A 19152-nucleotide genomic window follows, 5' to 3' on the forward strand; every position below is an offset into this window, starting at 1 on the left:
TCACTTAATACAAGCCTTGAAATGCATTGGGGTCCTTGGTATCGGGAGTACAACACAATGCCTTAAAAGATTCAGGAGGAAAAAGGAGATGAGAAGGACCAAACTACAAAAAAAGACAGTAATAGAAGGAGTGGAGAAAAAAATGAGAAAGATTCAATTGATAAACAAAGCTACAGAAAAAGGAAATGACAAAAGGGTTTGTGGATGAGACTGATAATGTGTACTATAAAGAATATAGTATCCCCATCAGTCCATTTAAATGATGGTGCAAGTCGCTTGCAATATCATTTTAGCTTAAGAGATGGGGTTACATTATCCCATGAATAGCACTTAGTCTTCTGGTTACATTGGTCATTATATTCAACTTTCATGAGTTATATGTATAACTCACGCAGACAGCATATAACTACCAGTATTTCCCATGGGCAGTGGGATACAATACATGCAATTCGAAAAGGTTAAGACATATTTTTACATCCAACTTTTTAAATAATGTTCTGCACACACATGTGTAAAGCTCTCTGGATTTTGAAAATTACAGATTTTCTATACATCTAGAATGGACCCTAAGTATTAACTTATTTCACAGTATAACAGGCATTCTTACTGAGTGTGCGTGGTGGTCTGTTGTCAATTAGGTTCTTTCTAGTTTCCAGCACATTGCAAGTGTGGCAATAACCGTGACCATATATTATGTAGACTACAGGCTGCAAAAGTTAAAATAACTATTGTTCAGATCCTCCCCCGGAGACAATTACAATGCCAATCTTAGGTAAAAAGAAAATAACTGCTTGCCCATAAAGAGGTATATATTCTTCAAAAAAGAAGGTATGCTGATATGTGTCTGAAACCCACGATTTCCTATGACAAAAGGTATATCTATTACCCCAAACTTCTCTTATAAACCTTAAAATGTCTTTTTATTAAACACATAGATAATAGTACTCATAAAATGATCACATTACATAAAACTCCATAAAAACATGAAAACAAATTTTTCACAAAACAAGACACAAGAAAAAACACATACTGTGGGTTAATTCTCTTGATCACTAGATCAACACCATGTGAAACTTCACATTGGCGTTGTATTTCTTTTTTTATCACACACTGATATTCTGATTGTTTCCTAGACCCAACTTGCACAAGTTTCTGTCCCTAAACGCACATATAAATGTAGGACATTCATCAGGGGTATTTCGTTACTTGTGTTTCTATAACCGTGATAGTCTTCTTTCCTATCGCTTTTATTCCTTGTCAGATGTGTTCAGTGATTTGTGAACCCTTCCAAACTGTGATGACGACGTCCCACAGGCGGCGAATTACCACCAAATGGTAAACAAAGGGCGAAAAACGAGATTTCCTTTTCTTTGGGAATATCTCTCCGAATGTCTTCTATTCTGCAGATTCTACAAAGCTTGCATCAGAAAGGCATACGTCTGTCCCAGTGTAGATCTCAATTTGAGACACCTCCATCAATCATAAGTTTCCCTGCTCGCCAGAATCTGCAGAAGACCAGTTACAGAATACAGACTAAATAAGCAGCCTAATATTTGTCCTTTGATGTATCCTTGAGCCACGTGTCCCATCTGAAGGGTACAGTGGAAACATTGAAGGAATCTTATATTTTTTTACCTCTATCCAACGCAGAATAGAAGACATTCGGAGAGATATTCCCAAAGAAAAGGAAATCTCGTTTTTCCCCCTTTGTTTAGAAACACAAGTAACGAAATACCCACAGTATGTGTTTTTTCTTGTGTCTTGTTTTGTGAAAAATTTGTTTTCATGTTTTTATGGAGTTTTATGTAATGTGATCATTTTATGAGTACTATTATCTATGTGTTTAATAAAAAGACATTTTAAGGTTTATAAGAGAAGTTTGGGGTAATAGATATACCTTTTGTCATAGGAAATCGTGGGTTTCAGACACATATCAGCATACCTTCTTTTTTGAAGAATATATAGCTTAACCGTGTGGTAAGAAGCGTATGATCCCCCTTTACACGGTCCAGGCCGTTTGAGAATAGTGCCCATAAAGAGGTGTCACCATCAGGTCACCGTAAAAACACTGATGTATCCTGCAGCTACAAACAAACAAAAGAAGTGCTCCTACATCACTGCACTGCAGGTTAGGCAGCAATACATTGAAAAACTGGGGGTGCCTAGGTGCATGCCCCTTTTGCTCCTTCCTTAAGCCATATCTGACTTCAACCCAGTTACTCAGCCAGAACAGGAGAGGTTATCCATTCTACAGCACTAAAGTTATGACCTGAAGAACCAATGAGTTATGAAATAATGTAATGCTTTTACTAGACACAAAAAGGAGGATTGGTGAAAAACAAAACAGCAATGCCATGTCCAAGAAATATAGGCTGTATTTAAATGCCTAGAGGCTGATCTCCTTCCTACACATAACATCTTTTAACTGGTGAAAATGAGAAGGAAGAGCCTTCCTCATATTTTGCTCCAAGGATATCTTGGCGGAAATGCCTTTGTAACTGGCTTTCCTAAATTTCCCAATTGCTACTAAGAAAGTAATTCAACAGGTAGTTGCCAGAGTGATCTTCGGAAGATGCATATTTAATCAAACCCCTTATGTATATCACACCAGTCTTTCTTCTTTGGCTCTCTATTGAAGCCTGCTGTGCCTTCAAAACAACATATAGAACCTATTAAAATGTTCAGCTAAACTCATCAAAATAACTTGCATAAAAGTCACTCTCTTGTGTGGTTCTAGTGCTTTATTGGGCTAATAGGGCTTTCATCTAGAAACGTGAGCTTATCCAAAAAATCAAGAAACTCAATCTGTCGTTGCTCGCTGGGGAAAAACCGGAGTCAACACTGTTGTTCGATTGCAGTGCAACAGGAGGTGTCCCTCCTTTGTTTTTATTTCATATGCTTTTCATGATTATGGGCGCAGGAGAACGTGCAGTATCATGAAAAGCAAATTGACAATGGGGGTGGGGTGGGGGTGTTGGAACAGCTCTTGGAAAACCAGGACGCTGGCACATCAGCTCAAAGGTGGACATAGCAGCTTTCTGGTGATGCCTCTTCTTTCTGTCTGGAATCCCTAGTACGGGAATTCAGCTGTTGTGCCGTCCTCAGGAACGGGAGTCGGTTCAGCCAGTTCTTGCTGGTTCTATGAAGAGAGAAGAGCACAGGTGAACGTCTTCCCTCATGTCTCCTTCTCAAGCTTCTTGTCTATGAATGTGGGCCATTTTAAAGATCATTCCTTCCTGTCACCGTCCCTTTTCCCCAGCTACATGATTGCCCCTGTTTATGACCCAACATGGGAAGGGGTTACATCTTTGGTTCCTTTTCCCTGCTTGGGATTGTTCCTCTTTCATGCTCTCTAAGGGAGCTGTGAGATGTACCCTGGGCTACCCACTTTCCTCTTTGTGTTATCTGAGACCACAGCCTCTAAAACACTGGAGTTATCTGGTTTGTCTACCGTTGCATCCTTCCTCAATCAGAGAGCTGTTTCCCACTGTACCACTGCATCAAGATGTCACCATCCTGATGGGGAGTGCAATCTGCTTATCCACTCTTGTGTGATATGCTCCCTACAATGACTAGTGAGGACAGGATGACCCACCCAGCGAGAAGAAGACATTGCCACCCACAGGTGCCCAAGACCCACTTGAATGTGATGCTTCCTAAACGTCAGTTAAGAGAGGAGATAGTTCAGGGCAATCCCACAAGATGAGGGCTCCCTGTCATACACCCCTCCTCAAAAGCCAAAATGTTTGGGCAAGGCATCAACTAAGGCAGAGTATGGATAGCGAGATGGAAATCAACGTTACTCTGTACCTGACCAACCCTTTGCAGAATAGTGAAAGAGAATGGCTTTGATGCCAGGAACCACTGCATAACCCTAAGGTTCGAGTCTTTGTGGAGACAGAGGTGATGACCCAGAAGATAATGAGATTCAATTTCCCATTTAATTGCCAAGAGTTCCTCCCTATTGTGAAATAAGAATGCCTATAAGGGCGTAGACATGTGTGGAATTGGGTGCCATTGGCCTTTAACATGTTGAAAAGTCTGGGGATTGCAAAACTAAGCAAGAAGCCATACTCTCCTGTAAACAATCAGAGCTCGATCAGATGCTGAACTATTTACATACCGTAGGCATAAGAGGGATGCATGGGGCTTTCAAGAAAAAAGTCAAAGGGGTAACTATCACCACAAAGTTAATAATGAACCTACCCCACAAAGCCCAGCCTACATTTTTGTTGTATGGAAAGAGATGCTCTAGAAAGCTTCTACTTTTGTGGTTTGATCAATCTTTTATCCAGTCTATAATCCAAGAACTGGATTTAGTGTCTGCCAACACATACATTTTGGGATTGGCAGATAATCCTGCTTGATGGAGAATCTGGAGAACTTTCTCCAGATGCATTATGTGATCCTCCCAATGAATGTTGTGGCCTACAACTAGGCATACAGAAGCATATAGAGTCATTTGGGTCTAATCCCATCACTCTGGATCCCACATCCTCCCCTATCTACTGTACACAGATGCATATTATAAATATGTCCACCCTGTTATGTATGCAACTATTCCATACTGCCAATTATGTTGTGGATATGATTAACCATGTCTTGTCTGTGGTGTCTGGCCCTGTTGTCCCTCTAGCACCTTACTACACATTACACATGTAGCTGCTATTGCTACTATCGTTCTAATGTAAAGCACCATTCATTACATTGCTCAGTCAGCTATACGTGTGCAGGGTTTGTCAAATCTCTGCTTGTTATCCCAATACATATAAATACAAAATACCCACCTAATGCCAAGAGTAGAAGAACTAATTGAAAAGCTAGGAACTGCCAAATGTATCTACAACCTATTCTTAACAAGTGCATTGGCAAATACCACTGAGTTAGCTGACCAACCCACAATTGCCTTTGCAACGCTTGCTGGCCTATATCAATTCACCCTCCTGTCTTTTGGATTACACTGGGGCCCTGCAACATTTCAAAGACTGATGGACAGACTTCTCTGACTAATCCTGACTGCTAAGGATAACCTTAGCAGAGGGAAAGGCCAGACACTGTAGATTTTACAGATGTTGAGGAGGTTATAACTGGCAGTCATAGAGGTTGGAGTAATTAACTGCTTCCATTTTAAGAACGCTGCCGAGGAGAACCCCGAGTCTGTGAGCACTGGGGGATATGGTGAGTGTGTCAGGGGTGGAGGAATGAAGAGGAAAGGGCAGGAGGTGTGGGATGCAAGAATCCAGGATGTACAGCATCTGGCCCTTCTAGACCTACCTACTCTGTTTGCCCCTAAACCATCTCCACATTTCTAATGAACTCGGGCGATATTTTCTCTCTCTAGATGGCTATGTATTACTACTAGTACGAAAGATGGCTTTTTCAGTACATTCAAGCATGCAAGACTATAGTTGTATCCAATATAAAACATTACTACTGCATTAACCCTGTCAAAGGAGACCGGGGGCCTCTTCCAACCTGGAGTAGGCAACCTACCAGGGCATATGCCAGAGCTGTTCCTACCCCATAAGTGGTGTAAGGGAGTTGGGATGGGGGGGGATTCCCTGACACCCCCACACCCTCTGAGAGTGTATGGTGATGTAAAATTATTGGTCCCATATGGTGCAAACGGAAAAGGGACAGGAATGAGCAAGGACTTTATAACTTTTGTTGTGAAAATCCAGCCTGCTTGGAAAGCACACAGAAACATTGACCAAAACAGACAGGTGACATTTAGGACCAATAGGAAGGGGGTAGAGGTGAACGTCAGGAAAGGTAAGGCTATAAAAAGCCTGCACAAAGATCCATGATTGAGGGGTGTATGGTGAGGTCTTTTGGAGAGCTGGTGGACCAATAGACCATGTGACGAAGAGTGGAAGGTGCAGAAGTATGCTGAGGAATTTGTGGAAAAGTTGGATGACAGTGCAGGAAAAGTATTGTGTGAGAGAGTGGTACCAAGCTTGAGAGACTACAGTGATTGTGGTAAATGTGGCAAAGTGAGTGAGGAGAGAAGCGTGTAGGAGAAAGGGGAGTGTGAGAGGAGGGGGAAGGGTGTTACTGCAGATAGTGGAAGGGGAGAGTTGAACAGAGTGAAAGAGAAAGCGTGAGAGAGAGGAGGGTAGTAAGAGAGAGAAAGTACGCATAATGGGATAGTCTAGAGAACAAGAAGGAGGAAGTCATTGCAGGAGGGCAGGTGAGAGGAGTGAGGAAGGAGACAGAGTGAGAATAGCTGTATGTGAGAGAGAGAGAGAGAGAGAGAAAAGATGAGAGGTAAGATAAAACAGAGAGGGTGAGAGAGGATCGAGGGGAGGAGAGAGAGTGTGCAAGAATGTGGAAACATCACCCTAACATCAGTGAAACCCACCTTGCAGAACCATCAGAGTAGGGAACCCTTACAAAGTCCTGGAGGGATGAACATAAATAAGGCTACAGTTTTTAGGCATTTTTTAAAAGACTAGGTTATAACTAGACGATATGAGTTACCTGTCTCTAGTATTTTATTATATTCTATTGGGGTGTAGTGATGCCTAGGGTAGGGTGGAAGGTACCCATGGGAACAATGAGGGTGGGACTAGGGACTCCAAAGTCTGGCCTGCTTACCATCATTCAACAATCAAGCCTTTGCAATTGATAATACAATACTGAACTTATGTCTGGGTCCTCGAGTAATTGAAGTCAGCTGTGACAAGTGGTGTCATCGTGGGATTGTTGAGGTCCCGAAACAGAGGCCACTCAATGCCTGAATAGATGTTGCAAATAATCTGGATTACCAAGACAGAACATCTACCTACCAGGGTTCCCCCGAGAGACACCAGATATGGCCTGTTTGGGGACAAGGAAGCAGCGGTTCCCCCAAGAGGGAAGCCCCTAGTAATGACTGAATTCCACCCAGAAGTACCATGGAACACCTATTGAAGAATTTCCCTGAAATCTGGTCTAGCCCACAAACATTTGCTAGATGTGGGAGCAGGCATTTTAGAGCGAGACTACCGTGGAGAAGTCAAGGCCATACTTTTAACCTGGGGAATAATGCCTTTGTGATCAGGTCAGATCAGCACAGCACCCAGCTGGTCTATGATAAGATCCTAATCCCAGAAATTGAAAAGGTAGATGCTCTAAAGGAGACAGAGAGCAGAATATGGTTTTGGAGAGATGATTGGACCTAAGGTGTTTGAAAAACCCAGATCGAGATCCGTGGCCCAGCATCACACTTGTTCGCTGAAGCCCTGAGAATAGACGCGTTGCTGGAGCAGGCTCAGAAAACTCTAGTATAAGAGGAAAAAAGCAAGACACTCAAGGCCCCTCATTTCATAGAGTGAGGGGACTCCTCTATAGGGTTGATGCAAATTCGAAGGGAGATGGGATAAATTACTATCAGCTTCTGGTCCTAAAACCCTTACATCAGCACTTATAGGGCTAGAATAAATGCATAAAAAGTGTTAATAAGATGTTAGTGACCTTCAGTCTACATGCACATTAAGAACTTCTGCACTGGCTATCCTATAGGTCAGAAAACATCACTGGGTGATGTACGGAAGGCACCTCTGGAACCATTACCTATCATTGACGTGCCTTTCAATCGGGTCAGTATGGATATTGTGGGACCTCTTGGGCCATCGCGAGCTGGAAAGAACAAGTTACTTACCCGTGGTAACGTTCTTTCGACTGGATGTTCCTACCACGTATTCCTCATCTTTGATATATTTAAGTCTGCTTGCAACTTGTTTTGGAATTTATTTTTCATAGGGTCGAGCGTCGAATCTTGGTCCTCGACAGTCTCCATAGTGTCCCTCGTGACCTTGACATATAGCAGCACACGTGCTGACCACTACCTCAGTTCTTAGTTTCACTCCTTTAATTAGCATGCTGTGTCACAGGAGGAGATAGTCTTGACATTGTGAGAAAGGAAGCTGCAAGACACAGACATTCTAGGCAAGAGGGGATGGATGGGAAGGCGATGAGGAATAAGTGGGAAGATGATCCAGTCGAAAGAACGTTACCACCGGTAAATAACTTGTTCTTCGAATGGATTGTGTCCTCCCATGTATTTGAGTTTGGCAGAGGGTGCTAAGAATTTACATTATTTGTTAATATTATGGAGGACAGCTTTGCCAAATTTGGCTTCCTCTCCTGAAAAAGAATCTACACAGTAGAATTTACTAAATGTGTGCAGGGACTTCCAAGTTGCCGCTCTGCAAATGTTGCTCACTGGTACACCTCTTTCTATAGCCGAGGAAGCAGCCACTCCTCTAGTGGAATGAGCCCTCAGACCTTTGGGTGAACCCTTGCCTGCCAATGAGTAACACTCAGTTATACACATAACAATCCATCTAGAGATGGTTTGTTTTGTGACAGCCAAGCCTAATCTTTGACCAGCATAACCAATAAACTGCTAATCATCTTGGCTAATATTTGCAGTTCTTGTAATATAGAAACTTAGTACCCTCTCTGTGTCTAACCAATGCAGTCTCTATTCCTCCTTAGATGGGTGAGGAGGATAAAAAGATGGTAGTACAATACGTTGTGCCAAATGAAATTCTGACACAACTTTTGGAGGGAAATATGACTTAACCCTTAAGCTACCTTATCCTTGGAGAAGGATGTGAAATGCTGTTTGGAAGATAGAAGCTGTAGCTCATTTACCCTACGGGCAGATGTGATGGCTACCAAAAATGCAGTTTTTATGTTGAGCATCCTTAAAGGGCACAAATGTAAGGGCTCAAAGGGAGCTCCGATAAGACATCTTAGTACCAGATTTAGATCCCACGATGGCACGATGAAGGGAGTAGGCGGAAACAAATATGTTGAGCATTTCAGAAATTGTGTCACAATCGATACTTTGAAGCATGATTGCTCATCCGGAGATCTTTTGAAAATTGATAGGGCCGCTAAATAGCCCTTCACCATGGCTACTTGCAACCCAGAATGAGTCAAGTGAAGTCAGACAGACAAAACCTGGGGTAGTTTACATGAGGAAGGATCTAGTTTCTTTTCCCTGCACCAGCTGCAAAATCTATTCCAATGGCAGCAGTACAGGGATTTTGTTGCTGGTCTTCATGTCGAAAGCAACAGTTCCATTACGTCTTCTGGAAAGGTCTGACCTTATATCTCACCCTTTCAGAAACCAGGCGTGAAGGTTGAGAGACCTGATCTCTGGATGAAGAATGCGACCTTCCTCTTGCGAGAGTAGGTTCTCTCTTTGGGACACTCTCCTCAGGATCTATATCTCTCTTTAACATTTTAAAAAGAGTGGACCACAGGGAGCCGGATCTATATCTAGTTTGCAGTATATGTATCAAATGAAATGTCTGGGACAGTCCCCTCTGTCATGATGTGTACTATAAGGCCAAACTTGTTCCCGAGTTGACCTTTCTCCTAATACCTAGCTAGCCCCATTTTTAACCTTTAGAAATGAATGCTGCATGCTTTATTCCTTAATGCCTCTCCTGGGAACTTATAGACATCATATTCTTTCTGTAGGTTCCTAAGGAATGCACTACAGTGTACACAACATAGAACAAGAGATCCTGTAACAACCATGCGTGCGTCAATCTAGGACATTTCCACATGGGAGTATCCACCGTGTACGGGTAAGACAGAGATAGAATCATGGTTTTCCATTGACTTTGGGACCATTAGGACTTGTTTCTAACAGAGTTTTGTCTTTGTCTTCCCTTTTACCCCATGTCCCATTCTCTTCACTATACAGGGTGGCCTCCTATTGACAATTCAGATTTACCTCAAAGATCAAAAGCAATCAGACCACACACCACTCAGTGCTGGTCCTTCTTAGCCCTGATGAAAGTGGTTCCAAAAACTTTCTTTCCACTGAAACCGGTAGGCTCGTTGTATGCCCTGACTGTGTGAATACGGACACGTGAAAACCCACAAGTCAAGCTGGATTCTTTTCCCTTTCGTAATAATCACTAGGAGGGATTATGTATTAAACCTGAGGATCAGAATCACAAGAAGATATAGATTTCTGAACCCCAAAGAATAGGAGTTGTCTTTGATCAGCATCAGTCCAGTACTCCAAACTTTGTTCTTAAATATTCTGTGAAAATAACACACACGTGAATCAGATTTTGTTTCTCGACTTATTTTTTCCAGCCGAGATACATCCTACTACCATCTTTGTTTTAATGAGTTGCATTCCATGAAGCCAAAATAAAACTGATGTTTACTTGGAAAACAACATAAAAATTCAGGGTATGTACAATATCCAAGGAAAAGGATTACAGGAATACAGAAACAAGGATTTAATTCCGAATAAAAAGCAATAGAGAGAAATAAAGAGAACCTCTTAAGGGGGATGCCAGAGATTCCGGCATCACAAAGGCATTGCAGGAGCTTCTGACGGTCAATAGTATCAAAGGCCAAGGAGAGGTTGAGAAGAATAAGAATACCAACCTCACTGCGGTCTTAGAGCAAGGCAATGTCGTCAAGGAGAGCCACCATAACCGACTCTGTGCCCATTCCAGGACGAAAACCAGCCTGAAGTGGGTGAAGAATAGGATTAGTCTCCAAATAGGCAGAAAGCTGGGGGGTGACAATGGATTCAAATAGTTTCATCATGGCATGGAGGAGAGAAATGGGACGCTAATTCTCAGCTGCTGCAGGATCAAGGTGAGGCTTTTTTAACAAGGGAGAGATCATAGCATGTTTGAGCAAATCAGGAATATGACCAGTCGAAAAAGAGTATTCACGTGCTTCAGCGAGAAGAGGGGCAAGTTTATGGGAGAGAGCATGAAGAATACGAAGCGGGGCTAGGATCAGCAGGCTACCCAGTTTTAAGTTTCAGCAGGGCAGCTGAAACCATAGCATCTGTAACTGTCATAAATTGGAAACCATTGGAGGAATCTTCGACAAATAAGGGAAAGGACCAGGGGAAGTAGAAGAGGCAGGCCTTAACATTCGGATTTTTCATGAATATTACAGATCTTTTCATTAAAAAAGGAGGCAATGTGATCACAATGAGAAATACCAAGGAGTAGAGGGTGGAGTACGAACGGCAGAGAGACGAGAAGGAGTCAAAGAGTCAGCTGCTGACTGTAAGTCCTCAACCAATGCATTGCATGCATTGTTGCCATCCTTAACGCCATGTTGAGTTAACATTTCTGTTTTTCCCAATGTTATTTTATTTTTAGTTTTCATAGTGCAGAAACAACAAACCTTGCAAAAAAGACAATTCAACCCACTTCCCCCCTCCTCCACTCCCCACTAACAATGTCTTTTTAAACTCAAAGGAACCTTAACCAAAAACCTTCAGTTGTCTAGAGATGGATGGTAATATAGTAATGTGTTACGCATATGTCCACGGCTGCCTCCCGGGCCTTTTCCCCATTCATGGGCTATAGTCCGATTGATGGGGAGTCTCCAGGAGGGTAGTTTCTCCCTATTGCCCCCTGGTACCATGGCTCCGCCCTTGCATTTATCATTACATTGCTTCAATTATTCAAATATTTCTTCATGAATTCCCCCCACATGCTCTCATGAGGTGCTGCCCTCCCATGAAGTCCCACAGTGATTCTTTCCATGGTACATATATTCAGCATCACATTGACCCAGTCCCTCTTAGATGGAGCTGGGGCACATTTCTATTTCATCACCAGGAAGGCCTGCGCTGCGAGCAGCAGGGGCGCTGCCAACTCCCTCACCCTGCCCAGTTCTCCCTCAACTTCCTCCATACGAAACAGGATCAGGGATGGCGTTTTGGATCGGTAAACACCCTCCAGTTACTTGATCAAACCCAACACTTCATCCCAAAACACCTTCACCTGGGGCATCCCCACCACATGTGCCAGGAGTCAGCTCTGTCCCCACATAGACGCCAGCACTCAGGGCTCATGGTCTGAAACATCTTTGAGAGCCTGACAGGGTCATATTGCCACCTATGGAGGAGCTTAATGGAATGCAGTTTGTAGTAGCTCGAGATCGATGTCTGAGAGGCACCTCTACACAATCTCCTTCACAATGCTGGGTCTATTTCCCTTTCCATGTCACCTTCCCATCTCCGTCTCAGCTTTTCTGTGGACCCATTCCCTGCAATAACCAGTTACCTATACATGACCGAAATCAGGCCCTTCATTTCCGTTCTTTTATCTAAAAGCTTCTCAAGGAGTAAGGCCCCTCTGTATCCTGTCTCTCCATTTTCCTCCTGTGAGCACCCCTTTCAGCTGAAGGTATTAGAAGGCTGAGAGGGTACCCAACCCCAGCTCCCTCTCCAATTCCGTTATAGTGATAACGGTACCGTCCCACCACAATTGGCCCACCCGGTCAAGACATTCCTCAAACCATGCCTGGAAACTTTCCGGGTTCGGGATCGAATCTCGTATTCCTGGTGCCCACAAGTGACTCAAAGGGGAGGACCATGTCGTTACCCCCCCACATTTTCACGCCCTGTCTCCATAAATCCCATATCGTGCCCAGGATCGGGTGGTCGCGGATTCTGCGGAGGAGCCTGCCACTAGACACCCACAAACATTCCCCCACTGAGGCGGGGGACCAGTGGAGAGTCTCCAAACCGACCCATTGGTATTCCCTCTGCATTCTGAGATGAGGGATTAGGATCCTTAGCTGTGCCACTTTATAATACAATCTCACATTTGGGAGCCCCAACCCGCCCCTGTCTTTTGGTAAAGTGAGAACTTAAAAAGATAGTCTTTGCTTTTTCCCCTGTCACAGCAATTTCACCATAGCCCCTTTATCTCCCGGAAAAAGGCTTCGGGAACACAGATCAGAAGCATTTGAAACACAGAGGAACCTTGGTAAGCACACAATCTTAAGGGCATTGAGGGGTCCAAGTCAATTTTTCCAATTCTTTTCAGATCGGTCCTTAATCCGGACAGGAGTGTGGGGAAGTTGGCCTGAAACAGGTTTCCCATGTCTCTCATGAGGTTAGTCCCCAAGTATCTCAATGTGCCCAGGTTGACCAATAATCCCAAGGGAGTGAACCTGTGTATTTTTCCATCCCCGTCCCTGTGCAGCGGGAATAGGACTGATTTTGCCCTATTAATCTTAAATGCAGAGTGGTCCCCGTACCGTTCAATAAACCCAATTATCCTGGGCATGGACACCAGGGGGTTCCTCATATGCAAAAGCATATTGTCAGCGTATAGCGCTACCTTATAATCCACTCCCCCCACCGTGAATCCCTCTACACCAGGATCCTCTCTGATTCCCTGCAATAGTGGTTCTAGGGAGAGCGCAAACAGGAGAGAGTGGTCATCCCTGTCTCATACTCCTACTTAGAGCGAACCAGCGGGAGAAACCATCGTTAACTGCCACGAAAGCCAGGGGGGACCCGTAAACTGCCAGGATGCCCTGTCTGATCCTTGAGCCCAAACTCACTTTGTCCAGCACCTCCTTGAGAAAGCCCCACTCAACTCTGTCAAAGGCTTATTCAGCGTCCACCGAGAGGAGAACGGGGTCTCCCATCATCCCACGCTCCTCATGGATCAGATGTAAGGTTTCCCTAAATGTGTATTCAAAATGGGCTTTATTGCAAGTTGCTCTGCCAGGCGACTCCTTACAAATCCTGCTGATTTCTTATACGAAGTACATTGACGTTGGCCAAAGAATCATTATTTTGATCTATAAGTTTCCAAAGTGTCGCAGGTCACTGGATTTGGACGGTAAAAGGCCCTGACCATCCTCAATGAACTAGAAAAGAAAAATAACTCCAGAACTCAGCACCAGTGAACAAGTGTAAGATTGATTTAATGTTCAATCAAAAACAAAGAAATTGCCCTCTTCTTGGTGATTACACGTGTTTTGGCTCGCCTGAGCCTTTATCAAATCAGGGCCGCAATTAACATGAGATAATCCATATGACTGTTGTCAGGTGAGTAATAGTTGGGACAAATCCCCAGATTCAATAATCCTGTTACTCGGAGTCACACACGTCGGCTGCACACCAGGTCGACGCGTGTGACTCCGAGTAACAGGATTATTGAATCTGGGGATTTGTCGCAGCTATTACTCTCCTGACAACAGTCATATGGATTATCTCATGTTAATTCCTGCCTCTCCTGTGGTGTTGCTGGGACCCATCGCAGACCACCTGGACCAGGGGGTTTCTGTGAGCACAAGTCCCCAGGCATGTTTCTTTATCAATTGCCAATCAGTCAATAGCTTGTTTCGGACAGTTGCACTGTAAGGTGGGCAGTTGGCAGTGGGGAGACTCTTATTGTTTTCGTAATAGTATCTGGCAGGCCGAATGGTGTTGTCCGTTGTTCAGACTGTTATTGCATCATGGCGAGGTGTATTCAGTGGGAAGCCATGGTCAGGAGGCTTTGTTTTGTCCTGCCTGGCAGTGCAGACGCTGCCACTGACGGTGCATGGAGAACCAACCACACGTGTGTGAGAAACGGGCAGCTCCTCCTGGTGGTTCAGAGTCCCCATTTGGGCTCTGTGTCTGCCTGGGGAGTCCCGCTGGCCCAGGCGACACAGCGTTAGAGAGGGACCCCCCTCTCTGGTTCTCAATGGCTCCTCCCCACACGGGGCGCAATCGCCTCACCGGATCCGCTGAAGCACGTCCCAGTCAAAACCGAGGGGGAGGGAGGGCATGCACTCACCTCTTCTCTCGCCCCGGGCCCCACTGCAAAGCTCCTCCGGTCTTCAGGCCGGGAGCTGAGCACCTCCTCCTTACCGCGGGCCCAATGAGGCACCCCACCTCCCTTTCTCTTGCCAGCACATGTCGGCAGTTCAAGGTCATCCCAGGGCTGTTTTTCTCCGCTCTTGCTGCAGCGGGTGTGGTGGGGGCTCACTACACTGAATGTGTAAGTTGCGGGATGGGGGGGCATTTAAGTGGGGGCTCAGAGCACTTTATGGGCCCATGGTGTAGGGACATGGTGGCCTCTTGAGTTAACATTTCAACGGAGTCAGAGATAGACTCAAGAGGAACGTTAGACCACTGGCATTGGTATTTAACTTGGGTATGGAGCAGTGGTCGAAGTGGGCGGGAGCGGTCGGGAGCGGTGCTCCTCTACTTCTTTTAATTAAGTTTTACAGTTCGTATACTTTTATTTTAAAAACAAACCGTTCCCGAATGGTTTTGTTTTAAAATAAAAGTGCAGGAAGTTGAAACTTTCACTTTCTGTACACTGCACTGAGCGTTCCCCTAAACAGCAGGAGCATGTGTTTTGGCGTTTGTATTGTGCGTGGGACGGTGTGTGGTGATGGGGTTTGTGGGGAGCGGTGCAGGCCAGTAGCGAACATAGTACCACTACTTCTTTTTGACACTTCGACCACAGGTCTGGAGTTTATTTTTAGGTTGAGTAAAGGGAAGAGAGAAAGGAAGCAGATAATGGTCATACCATAGTACCGGCAAAGGGCAGAATGATTGCAGCTCATGGATATCAGAAAAAATATGATCGAGCTGATTGCTGCACGAGTGTGTAAGACTGTGGTTACAAAGAGAAAAGCCATAGTCTGCAAGGGAAGAAACAAGTTTACATACTTGTGAATCGGGGGACTGACTAAGATGAAGATTAAAGTCACTGAGTATGACTACTTGGGGATAAGTTAAAGAGAGATTAGCCAGTGTTCAGGAACTGTCCCGAGGAACTTGTTCAAGCACCTCAAGTCCAAGATCGGTCGCACTCCTCCGTCCTTCTTGGGCTTTAAAAAGTAAGGGTAGTACCAACCTTGGTTCCTCTCTGCTACAGGCACCAACTCTATTGCACCTTTCTCCAATAGGGTGAGAATCTTCTTTTGGAGAAGTGGATCTGGAACCAAGACTTTTTTTCTGGGGGGGCAATCGGGAGGTCTTTTCAGGAATGGCAAGCAGTAACCGCCTACTACTGTTTGTAGGACCCGTGCATCCAAAGTGATGCTTCGCCAACTCTGGACATTGTAAGACAGTCTGCCCTCTACCACAGATTTGTGGGTGAAGGAGTAATTTTGTTGTTCCACCTGCAGCTGAAGGTAATTCTGCGGGTGATGAAAAGGGAGTCCTTCCTCCTCTACCTCTTCCACGATATTGTCTTCTTTGACCCCTTTGTGAAAATTGACCTCTTCCTATAGATATGGAGGAATAGAAACAAAAAGAACGACCCTCCATCCTTGACCTGTAAATTGAGGTTGTCTTATTGCCGCCCCTAAACATTTTGCTGCAGCCCTAGAAGCTTGCAGTTTTTCCAGACTATCAACCGTCTCACCAAACAGATAAGTGCCGTAAAACGGCATGTCTAGCAGATTTGCCTGGACATCCGCCGAAAATCCAGATTTTCTTAGCCAAGACATACGTCTAAGTACTGTGCTGGCAGCCATGGCTCTATTGACCGAGTCCACTGTGTCCAAACTAGATTGTAGGGATTGCCTAATCGCATTTTAAAAAGCCTTCTCTCTCTTCTCCCTCTGGTATATGCTCTGCTGCTAGTTCAGCCACACTCCAAAGGGTATTTGTGTATTTTGCTAATGCACTGGTAGCATTGGCAGATTTTAGTACCATACTTCCTGCAATAAATACTCTTTTACCTAAAGAGTCAATCCTCCTATCTTCTTTATCTGCCGGAAGCAGAAGAATAGGCTGCAGCTTTTGAAGAAGCTGTTGCTGCTTGAACCACTAAGCTTTCAGGCGTTGGGTGCCTGTTCATAAATGGAGGGTCTATGGAAGCAGTCTTGTATTTCTTTGCTAATAACTTATCAACCGTTGGAATAGAATCTGGCCTTAGCCAGTTCTCGATTACCCTTACTCTCAAGGCTGCATGAAATGGCAGCACAGCTTCTCTAACTGTTCCACTGTCTAGTATATCAGTGAGGTCATCAGTCTCCACAGTAGCTGCAGGTTTGAACCATCCCAGATACTTGGCTACTTTACCAATTACTGCCCTGTTAAAAGGATCAGTACAACCAGCTATTTCAGCATTACCAAATTCTGCCTCTGGTGAGGTTTCCCAGCTACTGGTTTCCTTTAATGTTTTCACAAGATTCTGCATCTTGGATTCATCTGAAATGAATTCCTCTGGAACCTTTGGTGTTCCATATTCATACTCAAAAGGGGGCTGATCCTCTTCCTCCTCAGGGGTTGGAAGAATTTCAGATCATCAGGAATAGGCTTTGCAGTCTTCGAGAGCAAAGAATACTCAGACGAAAGCTGAAGGCATCGAAGGTTTCGACGGCTTATTCGAAACTGTCGACGAATGTGTCGGCACTTTATGTTGCTTCGAAGGCTCAATATGTATTACATGCCTCGAAGATTTAGGTGACAAACATAAAATCTTTGATTCCTTCGAAGCAGGCTTCGCTGCCATTAGTGAACTTTTCGAGCTAACAGACATAGGCTTCTTTTTGTGCGTTAAGGAAGATTCCTTCGACTTATGTCGAGGAACCTCTCTTCTTTGGCTCTTAGGCACGCGAGAAGGGGACACACTAGACTCCCTACCGGTCTTGATAGATGCCGGGGGGTGGCCACTTTTCTCAGACTCCTTTAGAGGAACATTCGTAGGAGCGTGTTTCTTAAAAATGTGTGTCATTTATTTTTTAAACATACCTTATTAAGCTTTTTGCATATAAAGAATGCGCAAAACAAGAGCCAGTGTTATGTAAGTGGTTACAACAATGTCACTCATCCCGATAAACAGAACAATCCCTTGTTCCCCTTCTGCTCCCACCCTACCGGAGACTGGATGGATGCCAAATGTTTTTCGTCGCGCATGGGTTTCAAGCAGGTCTGTAAGCGATCTAGTACAGGGCTAGTTATACACGTTGAGGAAGGGCGACCATTCCATTTCCCTGCTTGGTTGAGATCATGGAGGGCTCCCGTGATGTTTTCCATCTCATATATTTTTGGCCTTTTGGGCACAGGCGGTTTGTAAGGGAAGGGCCTGTGACTTCCACTTTATCGTAATGCAAACCCTGGCTGTCAGTAGGAGAAAGTGCAGCATGTGCGGAAGCTTTGATCATCGTCCCTCCCGTTCTTCGAGGCCGAATAGGACTGGTCTGGGTTTGCAGTTACGATCCACCCCGTCTAGCTGTTTAATCCACCCCAGTACTTCCTTCCAGTAATCCTGAGCCTTCGGGCAGGACCACCACATGTGCCAATAGTCTGCTTGCTCTCTGCATCCTCTCCAACATATTGGGCTGTTATGCCTGAACATCTTGGACAAGCACTTGGGGTCGTATTGCCACCTGTGTAGTAGTTTCAGGCCATGAAGTTTGTATTGGGCCGATATTGATGTCTTGTGAGCGTTGGTGCACAGGCGTTTCCATTGTTCTTTTTCCAATGGCAAGCCTAGGTCCCTCTTCCTGAGGGCTTCTTTCGGGCTTGCTTGATTGGTTGCTCAACAGGGTCTTATAAATTCTGGAGATGAGGCCCCTCGATGATATGACCTCACACAGAATCTTTTCCAACAGCGTTAAGTCCCTTTGTAGTTTCTCCTTCCATTTCCAGGCTGTCAAGACTCCCTTCAGCTGCAGGAATTGGAATGCTCCTATGGGTTCAATTTGTAACCCCATTTCTAGGTCCTGCAGCGAGATGCAAGAGTCTTTCTTTACCAACTGACCAACTCTTTCTAGGCCCGCCTCGTACCAGTCCTGGAAGCGGGATGGTTCTTGGATCTCATTTTTGATAGGGGGGCCCAGGTACGAATCATGGTAGAGGGCCAGGTTGTCTGCCCCTTCATTTCATTTTTATTCCACTGTAGTTTCAGGAGCAGACCCATCATTTTGTGATTGATGACTTTACTTGGAAATGGTGACTTTGGGGCCCATAGCCATTCCCCCAGTGTTACTGGGCGTAGTGTATGATGTTCTATTTGACCCATTGTTTGTTTTTGTCTCTTCTCATGTCTGGTCCAGGGCCCTAAACTGGGCCACTCAATAGTAAGTATAGCAGTCTAGCAGGTCCACTCCCCTGTCCTCTTTGTCTTGTATAAGGGTGCTTTAGGAGACTCGTTGCTTCTTCCCTTGCCATAAGTATTTAGTGATTTTGGCTTTGAGATCAATGAAGTGATTCCCTGGAATTTCTATTGGGAGCATCTGGTATTGGTAAAGGACATTAGGGAGAATTGCCATCTTGATTGCGTTGAGGCGTCTAGCTAGGAGATTGTCAGCTTCGCCCATCTATCTAAGTCCGCCTTTAGCTCTGTCATAAGGGGAGGGAGTTTGGCCTCGTAGAGGTCCTTTGCCTCTTTCGTGATATTGATACCCAGG

General features: G+C 44.7%; 1 protein-coding gene across 4 annotated transcripts in view; it reads right to left on the bottom strand.

Moving 5' to 3' along the window:
- Nucleotides 1-19152, bottom strand: part of CDKL1 (cyclin dependent kinase like 1) — a 1210180-nt gene that overhangs the window by 48078 nt on the left and 1142950 nt on the right. The window contains exon 10 of one of the 4 annotated variants that reach the window (XM_069638984.1): nucleotides 2850-3139. The exons of the other annotated variants lie outside the window; for them this stretch is intronic. Within the exon in view, the coding sequence (XP_069495085.1) occupies nucleotides 3071-3139 (69 nt within the window). The 3' untranslated portion in view covers nucleotides 2850-3070. Of the gene's footprint in view, nucleotides 1-2849; nucleotides 3140-19152 lie in introns of those variants that run through there. 4 annotated transcript variants of the gene reach the window in all.

This window comes from Ambystoma mexicanum, chromosome 14 (genome assembly GCF_040938575.1).
Source record: "Ambystoma mexicanum isolate Mex_15411 chromosome 14, UKY_AmexF1_1, whole genome shotgun sequence".
Taxonomy (NCBI): Eukaryota; Metazoa; Chordata; class Amphibia; order Caudata; family Ambystomatidae; genus Ambystoma; species Ambystoma mexicanum.